General features: G+C 44.2%; 1 protein-coding gene across 1 annotated transcript in view; it reads right to left on the reverse strand.

Moving 5' to 3' along the window:
• Positions 1-12,470, reverse strand: part of LOC147733205 (uncharacterized) — a 618,178-nt gene that overhangs the window by 32,926 nt on the left and 572,782 nt on the right. The window contains exon 48 of the mRNA XM_086957739.1: positions 7,332-7,363. Coding sequence (XP_086813865.1) covers positions 7,332-7,363 — 32 coding nt within the window. The remainder of the gene's footprint in view (positions 1-7,331; positions 7,364-12,470) is intronic.

Raw genomic sequence — 12,470 nt, forward strand, 5'->3', positions numbered from 1 at the left:
GCAAAATAACCAAGGAACATTGCAAGCAAGTATTGGTAAACATCAAGCTGGTGCATGCCTGAAAAATAGGAAATCCTGCAATGGCAGTGACACAATTAATGCACAGCAGGCCACTGTTGAAGTTTGGGTCTCCAGGCTTTGGTGTGGCTTGAGCAGGCATTAAACTATTTCTCTGTCAATTTTGCCCTGTACGTGAAACCTTTACGTGTTTGGGGACGAGTGGAGTTGCAGGGACCACATTGCTTGAGGGTGATTTTGGAATCATGCCGTCATTCGGCTGGGCACCCAAAGATCCTTCCTTCCATACAACGTGTCATTTTCTGCATAAGGGTGGAAGGTTTTCAGATTGGTAACTGTTGAAACTCTGTTGTGGGTTTCGATTGGCATTTTCCACCTTCAGGGGTTTGTTCGTGCCCAGTATGCGAGCTGAAAAGGTTGACCTGCATTTTTCAAAAGGGGTTTGGAGAGCGTTCTCTTACACAAAATGTGTGGCAATGGGCAGGCAGGTGAAGCGTGGTACCCACGTATTTTGACCGTATCCATATGGTGGGATTCCTGCGCTCAGTGTTTTGACCAGCTGATGTTTGAGTGCTTGTGTCTCACATTGGGGAAAGTGCCTAGAGTGCCCGTCCTATGGCCTACTTTGCCATCAGTGCTTTCATATGATGCATTGGTATTTTTTCTGCGCTTTTTGGATGTCATTAAAGATTTTTTAATTTGTCCTCAAAGTGTTGCTTAATTATTGCAGACCTGTTTTCGAGCCTAAGAAACTATATTGGGAAGTTGCTACTTTTGAGTTCCTCATCATCTTGGTTTCATGACGCAGCTTGTTCAGGATAAATGAGATTTTGAGTTCTCTTCTAGAGGAGAGATAGGACAAATGGACAGCTTTGTGCTTTAAGATACTGTGCACGGAAAACATAGCTACGATGATAATAGAAGACAATCAGGACCTGGTACAATATCAAAAACATGTGGGCTCACGCAGGGCACAACTAAGCGCCTGTTTTGATGCGATTGCCCTGTCTAAAGCGCATTCCTTTAATTTGCAATTTCTCTTAGTCTGAGCATGAGACAGAGCTAGCATAGCTCCTACACTGTAGGCAGAGGTTGCTTCGCTCTGATTCTGAACTATTGCAGCAGAATTCGGGGTTAAATGTATGAGTTTCATACAATTTAATTACATAAAAAGAGATGCACTGCTTTGCCCTACACAAAGGCACATATCAGGAGACGGCCCCTGCTCTGAACAAATAAGGCACACCTCAGGAAGAAGGTTAACCCTGGTCCAGCACACACCCACAGGACAGCTAGCTCTAAAATATTGGAAGGCACATTGGGGCATATTACCAAGCAATAGCGATAATTATCGCTATTGCTTGGTTAGCGTGAATAAATTAACGCTGAGCTGCAGCGATTTTTATCGCAGATAAACCTTGGTATTACCAAGGTTTATCGCAAATGCGATAAAAATCGGCCGCAATGCATGAATATCGCTGAAAAATCAGCAACATTCATGCATTAGCGAGCTAATGCTCTTAGCCATGTTATTCACCTCCCATTGGATAACATGACTAAGAACTGCTCAGGGCAGGTGTTAGCTTTTGGAGATATTCGCGCTTAGCGCGAATATCTCCAAAAGTTGGTAATAGGAGATAGCGATGTTAGCGACTGTTTTCAGTCGCTAACATCTTGGCACGCCCACTTTGCATGTCATTAGTGATAAATATCACTGACATGCAAAGTGGGGCCCAAGATGGTCGCTATCTCCTACTAGCTGTCGCTAACTGGTGTTAGCGACAGCTAGGTAATAGGGAGATCATTTTATCTCTGCTTTCTTGGCTTTTAAAGCCAAAAAAGCGGAGATAAACCCCCTTGATATTATGCACCATTATTTTATTAATGCCATTATAACTTCACAGCTTCTGCCTTGCTTGTGCACACCGTTCTTGCAGCCATACTTTGAGCGTGGTCAGGCCATAAGAAGACTGTGATAAATAAATAGAGAAAACATACACCACAGGCAGCATACTATCAACTATGCTTCTTATTTAAGATAAAATTCTACCAAATTGGATACAGATTTTAACCAACCTTCCAGGCCCTAGCTCTGACTAGGGCATGTGAAATTGTATACTTATAAAATATCATAACACATCTATGAAATATGCTTTTTTTTCAAATGTATGCTTTTAGTGTGACGTAGTTTGCCCCTTTTCATGCGTGACTTGTTTCACTTAAGGTCATACTTTTTGTGTGAACAAGTCTCCCGTGGGCAAAAATGATATCAAATTAAATAATGCAAATTTTTCAGGAATTTATCAAATAATACATTTCACAGAGGCTTTGTTCTGACCCACTTGGGTGCTGGAACCACTTTCTTCAAAGGCTTCCAAACCTCTACGTATCCAGCTAAGGAAAGTGTCCTCCATGTAACTGCAAGGCCCATCTGAAATTTCAATTTCGTCCACTACATTCAACTAATTCTGGGAACAATTTTACACAATATTTTAATGTAGGGGACTGGTTGAAGCAGAAAATACCTTATGGACCAGCTACTACAATGTATGACTTTTGAACAGCTACATTATCACGAGAAGTAAATTGAATGGAATGGTGTGAAATTTGCTATATTTCACATAATTGTCCTGGAATTTTACTAAATAAAATGTTGCAGTAAACCCAGGCTAAAACTGTCAGTACCTCGAGGCAGGAATGCTAATTCAACAATCTAATACCCAATGTGCTTGACCTACATCTGCCCTCTCTGCCAGTCAGCTCCATCTTCAAGGACAGTTGCACTATCTACAAGGCTGTAGTAATGCCTTATCACCCTGATTGGCGAGAAAGCTTTTCAACTGCAGTGCTAATGTTAATGTTATTGTTAATGACAAAAAAAAAAAATCTGAAAAAGCCTGCCAGAGCCAGCTCTGCCAGCTGGTACACTCCGGAGCTCAGAATTTTAAGAAAAGGCTGTAAGAAGCTCGAACGTATTTGGAGAAAAAACTGGGATACAGCAAACAAAGACACCTATCGCGACGCGATTAAAGCGTATAAAGTTGCCCTCAGAAATGCCAAAACAGCATTCTATGATCAGAGAATTAAAAACTCCTCCAACTCTATGAAAGAAACATTTCAGATCGTCAAAGAACTCCTGAAGATTCCTGACCCCCCACTATCCCAAGATCCAACAGGGGCTAAGTGCAATGAACTAGCCTCTTATTTTGACCAAAAAATCAAAAATATTATATCCACCCTACCCCAAATGGAGAGCCCTGCCTTTACTGGAAATCTGCCCCCGGACACGGACCCCCAGCTCAATGCCTCTAATCCTGTCTCCGTAGAACTTCCTTAAAATCTTAGCCGGCATTAAAAGCGGCTCCCCTAGCGACCCTGTCCCTTTGCGGTTCCTCAAACAGATAGCCACTTCCATCGCCACTCCGGCAACAGAACTCATCAACATCTCTCTTTCTCAGGGCATTGTTCCGCCCAGCTGGAAAGGGGCCATTGTGAAGGCCCTTCTAAAGAAACCACATCTTGACCCTCTCGAGCTTGCTAATTTTAGACCTATTTCTTTACTCCCCGGACTCAGCAAGATCACAGAAAAAGTGGTGAATTACCAGCTCTCCCACTTTCTGGAGTCCAACGATTGGCTGCTTAACTCCCAAACTGGACTCCGCCCAGGCCAGGGCACTGACACGGCCCTCCTCTCTGTCATCGAGGAGGCAAGGCGCATTCTGGACTCAGGAGGATCAGTCGCAGTGATCCTCCTGGACCTTAGTGCAACCTTCGATACAGTGAATCACCGTATCCTTATTCAGCGCCTGGCCGAGGCAGGAATACAAGGGTCTGCCCTGACCTGGCTAACATCTTATCTTTCCAACCGCACCTTTCAAGTCTGGGAAGGCAACTCACGTTCCACCTTAATACCCCTCCAGTGTGGGGTACCGCAGGGCTCATCCCTAAGCCCCACATTGTTCAATGTGTACATGGCCCCCCTGGAGGACGCGGTTGCCCCGTTTGGGTTCAAAATAGTCAGTTACGCCGATGATACTCAATTGGTCGTTTCTCTCTCCCAGCTCGATCAATTCCCTGACAGTTTCCATCAATGCCTGACGAAGATTTACACCTGGATGTGTGACTCCTCACTTAAGTTAAATGGGTCTAAAACTGAAATTATGTTCCTAGGCAACAAGTCGGCCTCAATGCCCTCCTCCATCTGGCCTGCCTGTTTAGGGGACCCACCCACCCCAAAAAAAGAAATCAAAAGCTTAGGGGTCTGGTTGGAGCAGGACCTGTCGCTCAAAACACAAGCGAAAAAGACAGCAGGCACCTGTTTTGGGCTACTCCGGTCTGCCCGGAAAATCCTCCCTCTCCTCCCTCATCATTCTAGGAAGCAATTGATACAAGGTCTAGTTCTCTCTAGACTAGACTTCAGCAACACGATTTTTTTAGGAGCCCCGGAAGCTATTATCAATAAGCTTCAACAAATCCAAAATGCCGCAGCCAGGCTCTTAACGGGCATGTCCCTTAGGACCTCAGCTAAACCTGCCCTCAAATCACTCCATTGGCTCCCCGTATGGGAAAGGATTATGTTCAAGTCCCTATGCATTACTCACAAACTCCTGCAAGGCAAAGGTCCCCCAATTATGAGAAGCCTAGTCACGCCCTACAAACCCAACAGACCCTTGCGTTCCGACAAGGGGTTCCTGGCGATAGTGCCAAGAGTCAAGAAAGCATGCACAGGAGGACGCCGCTTCTCTGTGAATGCCGCCTCATTATGGAACTCCCTCCCACTGAAACTACGTGCGGAACCTGGTCATATGTGCTTCCGGAAAACGCTGAAAACCTTCCTCTTCCCCAAATGATCCCTGGTCTCCTCTCCCCCTTTTCGAGTCTGACTCTATCGTAGCGCTGGGATGCCTTCTGGTAACCATGCGCTTTACAAAAACGCCTTTCATTTAATTTCATAAAGCGCGCTGCTACCCAAGGGCGTCCTGGCGCTATGTAAGATGTCCACCTAAGGCCTGGTCACGGAGTTACTTTGAAAATTATGAGTTGAACAACCAGGTTTTCAGGGCCTTCCTAAATTCCTAAAACAATCAGCTCTGTTATACATCTGAGAGAGAGAGGAAGGGAATTCCATGCTTTGGCGGCGCCTACAAAAAAACTCCTGCCACCCCAAATGGCTTTTTTTGCCAATGGAATGCGAATAAGTTTGGCTTCTGAAGAGTGCAAGGATCTTGTAGGAACATGCCAGTTGAAGTTTTGGATCAGATGGTTTGGGCCCGTGGAATGGAGTGATTTATGAGTAACACATAAGGCCTTAAACAAAACTCCCTTCTTAACAGGCAGCCAATGTAGCTTTCTAAATTCTGCCAAAATAGATTCATGTTTTGGAGTACCTGACAGCAGTCTAGCAGCTGCATTCTGTACAAGTTGTAGTTTCCTTAAAAGACCTTCCTGCGTGTTAACATATAGGCCATTGCAATAGTCCAACCTGGACATAGCTAAGGCCGTGATAACTGTCTTCTGACTTTCTGTCGGAAGATAGGCCAAAATGTTTTTGGATGATTTTAAAATGTAAGAGGTGGTTGAAACAACTGAGTTTTCTTGATCTTTGTGGGACAACTTGTTATTTATTATGAACCCTAAGTTTTTCACTTTCCTGACTGGTGTTGGAAGAGGGCCCACATAATCTGGCCACCTTGCTGGGGTCCAAAATTGGGGGTAGTTTCCAAACAGTATCACCTCTGTTTTGGCAGAGTTGAGCTTTAAACAATTCCGGCCTATCCAGCCACCCAGAGCTGTCATACAGTCGTGGAAACGACGTGCTAGCTCCTGAGTTTTATTTGGAAGCATAGAGACAGCAATCTGGGTGTCATCGGCGTATGAGGTAAGCTTGAAACCCAAAGGATCCAATGAGGGGGGCAAGCTGGGAGACATAAACATTTAAAAGAGTGGGGCTCATAGATGACCCCTGCGGGACTCCACGGGGGAGGGAAAATGACTTTGCAGAGAAGTTGCCAAATGTAACTGTCTGCACTCTATCTGCTAAAAATGATTTGATCAGTTTCCATGCCCTGCCTGTGACTCCAATCTCATGCAGCTTTGTAAAACTAGGTTGAAGTCCGATATTGTAAAGGGAGTGGAAACAATAAGGCATGCATCTCTGTGCATGTCTCAGGCTTTAGAATAACCTTCCAACTCCTTTTATGAGATTCTACACACCACAATCCAGAACGGAACTAAAAAACAGATCGTTGTCCAATTGAGGCACTTATAACTTTGCCCACTGCAATAGTTCTCATCTAAATCTGGAATTCATATCCAAGAAATTGCCCTTTACTACTATCACACTTTCCTTTATCATGTCTGTGTCTCCGCCATCTCCTCAAGGGGTCTATTCAAAGTGTGACTCACACCAAAGTAACAATCTTTTTGTGTTCCCACTCCCGAGCCCTGGATTCACAAGCTATTTTGCGAGCAAGAAATTCAACAAATAAAATAAAACACTGTCATGCAGAAGGCTGGGGGTATAGTTAGGCTATATAATCTTTGGAGACCGATATATAAATAAATACACTTCATCAGATTTAAAACAGAAATTGGTATTGAGAGATCATTGCACCCTGAATTAAAAGCAATTGAAGAGGGTGCAGGAATTTCGATAATGAGTTCAGTAAAAACTAGCCAGCCGACTGAAGAAACCATGGAGCATATTATCAAGAACGGCGTTAAAATTATTGCCGCTGTAGCGGCAGGAAACTGCCGCTGAAGTGGTGATAATGGACTTGATAATATGCCCTGGAGAATTCCCATAAAAGCCCATGTTCTGGTGTGAACATGGGCTTATATTAGAATTCTCAAGGGCTTATTATCAAGCCCATTATCGCCGGTTTTCCTGCCGCTAAAGCGGCGATAATTTTAACGCCGTTCTTGATAATATGCCCCCACATGAGTAGGATAAATATTCATAAGTCTTGCTGTCAGGGTGGGCAAATGTTCTCATTGTAGGAAGAAGCCCTCAAGGACCAATTATTAGTTTCTTTCTTTCATGTAGATCAACATTTAAATGTGATTGCAGTATTTTTTAGCTGTTAACATTTTCAAAAAGGCAACAACATAGTGTGTTCCACTGAGAACATCGTCCAGCTATTTTATAAGGGAATGGTATTTTCTTCACCATTTTAATAACGACGTTGAATTTTTTTCTTTCACAGCTCTGGAAATTCTCTTTTCACAGTGACAATAAAAACATTTAGACAATCATTTAAACGCCTGCCTTTTGAAAGTATTGCAAGGCAGATAGATGCTTCGTAAATACTCACCAATTTGGCTGTCCCATCAGGTCCTTTGCAGGCTGAAAGAGACGAAGGAACGAGTTACAATGATTTATTTTGACCAGCTCTAGGATTACTCATAAAAAAATAAGATTTATATTCAAAGGCTCCAGAGACATACTAAGAGGAAAGCAGAAACACTGTGATGGGCTTTCCAGGAAAACAGATCGTAGAAAGGTAGCAGTGATTTTTAATTTGTCGCACATCATTTGTCAAGGAACACTGCTAACTTGTCTGTCACTTTGAAGAAACAGCACCGGTTATAGTGCCCACACCGTCATTCGCTCCCCCCTGCACCTTTTTCACTTGCCCATATAATGATTACACAGGAAATATTAGTGTGGGTAAAGAACTGCTGCAGGTTTTTTTTTTCATACGAACAAAAGTATGCAGTTTTTCGTGGGTTATCTGACGAGCGATCCAGGGCAGGCAGCCCCTCACTGCCCCGCCCGCCTGATGAGCCAGCCGGCACGGTGGGTCGACGCCCGGACAGTGCAGCACCTTTGTAGATCCCCTTCTGGATCACGTGATCGTGCATTATACTCCCGCCCCTTTCAAGGGCGGAGCGTGGTATGGCACCTCCCCGGTTGGTCAGGCCCCCCAACCGCCCGAAGGGCTAACGGGGCACCATCGCGGGTTCCCCGGAACCCCCTGCGGCTCCAGGTCTTTGGCTCAGGCACCTTTTCTGTGCCAGGCAGAGGTACCCTTACTGTACCAGTCTGCTGCAGAGGTACCCTTACTGTACCAGTCTGCCTCCAGATCGCCCTGTAACTCCGCCACAGCTCTGGAGGAGGCTATCGTCAATGACAGAGCCCCCCACCTCTGCGTTCCTTACTTGCATCCCACAGCTTCAAGTGCATCCTGCACATTCAGGAGAAACATATCCATCCCAACCCTGGACAAGTGCACCCCATCTTTCTCATAATAACCTTCCACCCTTGCCTGTATCAGTGCCTGCCATATGAACCCAAAGCCTCTCCGTCCATGAACTCCTGCATGGCCCTGTTGACCCTCTTACGTGAATGTTCTAGCGCAGCTATGGATCTGGCCCCCTGCCACTCCCTACGTGGAACAATCTCTGACCACCATATCGTGCATGACCTAAGTCTGTTGCGATAGCCCCGATGTCAGTTTTCATGGTCTGTATGAGTGCCCACCTCCCCTTGTTGACCAAGTCATTGCCACCCAAATGGATAGTAAGAACATTAGGCTGGGGTCCCCCTAATGCAAGGTGTTGCTCTAGGCTGTTTCTCACGCTGCTCCATCTCATCCCAGGGACGCCCATCCAAACAAACTGCGTCCGTGCAAACCCCTGGATCCAATTCTTGTGTGTTGCCCACTGTGCCAACCTGGCAACATATGAGTGTCCCAGCAGCCACACCCGACAACCTGATGAAATAAAAGGGGGGGGACGCCATCTTGTCAAACTTGTTTAATTTGTTTGAAAACACTGCACACATTGATTACACAAATTACTCACAACAAACATATTTACACTTCATTGACTTTGTACATTTAGGGACGAATGTAACGCTGGAAACAATTTGATTGCCAACACCCCACAACCTTGACGCCTTCAGGCCCCATACCCGCCTTGAATGCCGCCGTGGCTGCGCCAATTCTGAAAGAGTGGCTTGAAAATTTTCTACCTGAACTTATGAGACCGGCCTGGGACTTGACAGCGGCCATGATGAGGTCCAGCTGAAACCTAGTCAAGGGCGCCCCATCTGCATGTATAAGGAAGAGCCCCGTGTTTGCCGGCCTTATCCTCAAGTATTCCCTTACTGTGGTGGCAGGGCAGTATCTGGGGTCCCCCAAAGCTTGCAATACTATTGTTGCGCCCCGCCCCGCCTGATCTGTCTTGGATCTCCGAATGCGAAGTACCAGGTGGTCAGTCGCACTAACATCCTGTATGGCCAAGGCCGCCCCTGCTGTGTCTGTCTTGGATTTGGCGACGAGCTCACTCACCCTGAGAGCCCCGAAAAACGCCAGGCAGAATGCTGTCGTGATAAGCCTGGCCTCGAAGGGGGAGTTAGTGACCTGCTTATATAAGCAGTCCTCTATTGATTTCCATGTGCCGCTGCCTATTCTGAATGCTATATTCTAGGGGAGCCTTATTTCTGATTTGAGAACACTGCGCTAGCCATTACCTCAATTAAATAAGGCAAGGCCCCGGGCCAGACAAAATCCCTGGCGACTTGTTTCACCATGATCTGTCTATATTGGTCCCCTATGTTAACTGACTAACTGATGCTATAGCTGCAGGTGCCCCAATCCCTGATACATGGAAAGGGGCATAAATAATCCCTATTTTTAAAAAGGGGGATCAAGGAATCCCAGCTACATATAGGCCAGTTAGCCTTTTAGATACTCTTCAGAAAGTATGTGCAAGACAATTGCTAAATAAACTCAACGATTGGATCGAGGGTGCAGAAAGCATGACTCCATTTCATGCAGGGTTTAGACCCAAAGTGAGCATTATTGATCAAGTCTTAAAGCTGCGGATCATTCTCTGGAAATAACCTGACTTAGAGAAGGACATATTTATATTTCATTTGGAGACCTCAGAGCCGCTTTTGACTTGATCCCCAGGGGTTTGCTCTGGACAGCCTTAACGGAAGTAGGGGTTCCCGGATTCTCTCCTTGTCCATTTAATTAGCCTCCACCAGAGTAATTACACCCACGTCTGCTGGGGACCTGGAGGGCAACTGAATGATAGAATCCTGATCAGTAGTGGAGTGAGCAAAGGGTGCGTTCTACCCCCTACTTTCTTTTCCCTATATGTTAACTACATAGTGGAGGCACTTTCTTAAGGGGAATATAGACGCACCTAAATTGAACGGGCCAGGGGGCCTACTCTATTATATGCTGACTATACCCTCTTAATCTCTCAGGATCCAAAGGGCCTCCAACAGCTGTTGGCAAACTTCAATGCTTTTAGCTCTTCTAAGGGCCTTGAGATTAATATCTCAACAACTAAATTTATGACAGTCAGACCACACAAAACTTTCAAGCACATCTTGTCCCTAGCTAATGAAAAAATTGGTTGTGGTTCCAGATTTGGGTATCTGCGCACAATGCTTGATAGCAGTTTATCATGGATGCCACACATTGAGAAGAGAAGGGCTGTGATCCAACACCAAGCCTTAGCAGTGTACAGGAGGTTTCAGGGAACAGCGTCAAGAGCCTTACTCCTGCCCTAGAGCTATACAATCTTAAAGCCCAATCGCAGCCTTATATGAGGCCAAAATTTAGGGGCATGCCAACACTGACTCTCTCACTTCAAGTGAAAATACGATTGTTCGCTCACTACTCCATCTTCCCACAAGCACCCTTTTAATACGGATGTTGTATGGCCTCAACTTAAAAAGAGTGGGAGAGGTAGCTAGACTTAGGCCCCTTCTATACTGGGTGAGGCTCTGAACCATTAAGCAGCTGAGACCGTATCAGCGGGCTGTTGAGGAATTGTAAGCCCTCAATAAAGGCCAAATATTCTCATGGTTCAAGCATGGCTGTCATTGGTTCCAAAGATTAGACCTTGGATCATTTTGGTCAGAACCTGCCTCGTTGGTGGCTACTTCTAAGGTTCCGCTAAAAAATCACTTTTGGGAGTATATTCATATTAGTCTTTTCCGTTGTTCCACCCTTGGTAGGCTGACAAATGAATTCTTGCTAACCAAGGACTGTCCCTTTTATGAAAACTTTCTTGAGCTCTTAACAATTAGGAACATCTTTGTATCTAAAATTTCGATATGATACCCTTGAAGTAGGGGCATTTATTGTGCAATGGAGTTCAATCAGTAGCACCTCCCAATTGTCTGTCTGTACCATGTTCTCCTTGTCAGCAAATTAAACTATAGACCATGTGCTATTCTTCTGTCCAGCGTACATAAAACATAGATGGAAATGGATACGACCCTTGTGCAGGTCTCTTGGTATTCAGAAGTACTGGGAGGCATTTAGCATCCTAAAGGGCGACACATTCATTTATACTGTCTACGCTGTAAGTTTCTATTTATGGTAGGGCTCATAAGGAGAATTAATGTACATACATTTCAGGAGATAGTGGTTTTGTGTCACTGGTTGTTAGTTTGCACATGATCAAACATTCTTATCCTTGCTGTGGCATGAACATTGTTTTCTTTCTTTTAATCTTTTCTTAGATAAAAACTGTATAATAATGTTGTCTTATTATTTGTAAGTTTTATGGAATCAATTTTCAGAAATAAACTTTTACAACCACTGCACAATCTGGAACAAATTATGCACAATCCCCCCTTATGAGATGATGACTATGCTTATACATCATGCTGAGAGAAAAATAAGGCATTGTTGATAGAGACTGACAATCTGGAACGTGAGATAAAAAGTCTCAGTTTGCCAGAGACAACAGAAAAGAAAGGGAAAATTCTAAAAGATATCCTTTCCGAACATCAACTGTATATTAAAGATAAAAAGCCAATTAATCTTACTAGAGATTAAACAAATTATAAAATGGATGAGTTTTCATTTACGCACATAGGTTTGATAATATCAAAACATCTGATGATCTAAAGGTACAAACAATTGTGAACACCACCAAAGCCCCTTCCACCTGTGAATCAGACTTGCCAAGGGTAGTAAGCAATACAAAACTGATGGTCTTACCTCTAGGAAGATAATGACCAATCCTTCTACAGCCTCCAACTCCTCTTTTTTTAGAGGAAGTGCAGAGGTTTCGAATAGGCATGAAAGCAATAAAAAAAAGGGCCCAGTACAAACACTGAAGAGGAGGGAAGAACACAGGTCAAGGAGATCATGTAAAAGATTGTGTTACAACGTTAGAAAAATTGAGGCATCAGAATATTTAGTATCCCTCATTAATTTAAAAAGCAACACCAGTGACATATGGGGGATTGCTAATGACACAACAGATTGTTTTGCAGGAAGTGCGGACAAACTAATAAGGTGTACTATCAAATAGATCTTGTCGATGGGGCTGTGTCTTAAGAAGTTTAAAAATTAACAGACATAAGTTACCTTGTAACTTCAAATTCAATAATGAACTGCAGAATTTTACAAAACGGGGAAAATGTTTTTGCAGCGGCAGCTCAATGATTTATTATAAACACTGCATCTCGTTCAGTT

This window comes from Lissotriton vulgaris, chromosome 2_1, assembly GCF_964263255.1.
Source record: "Lissotriton vulgaris chromosome 2_1, aLisVul1.2, whole genome shotgun sequence".
NCBI classification, from domain to species: domain Eukaryota; kingdom Metazoa; phylum Chordata; class Amphibia; order Caudata; family Salamandridae; genus Lissotriton; species Lissotriton vulgaris.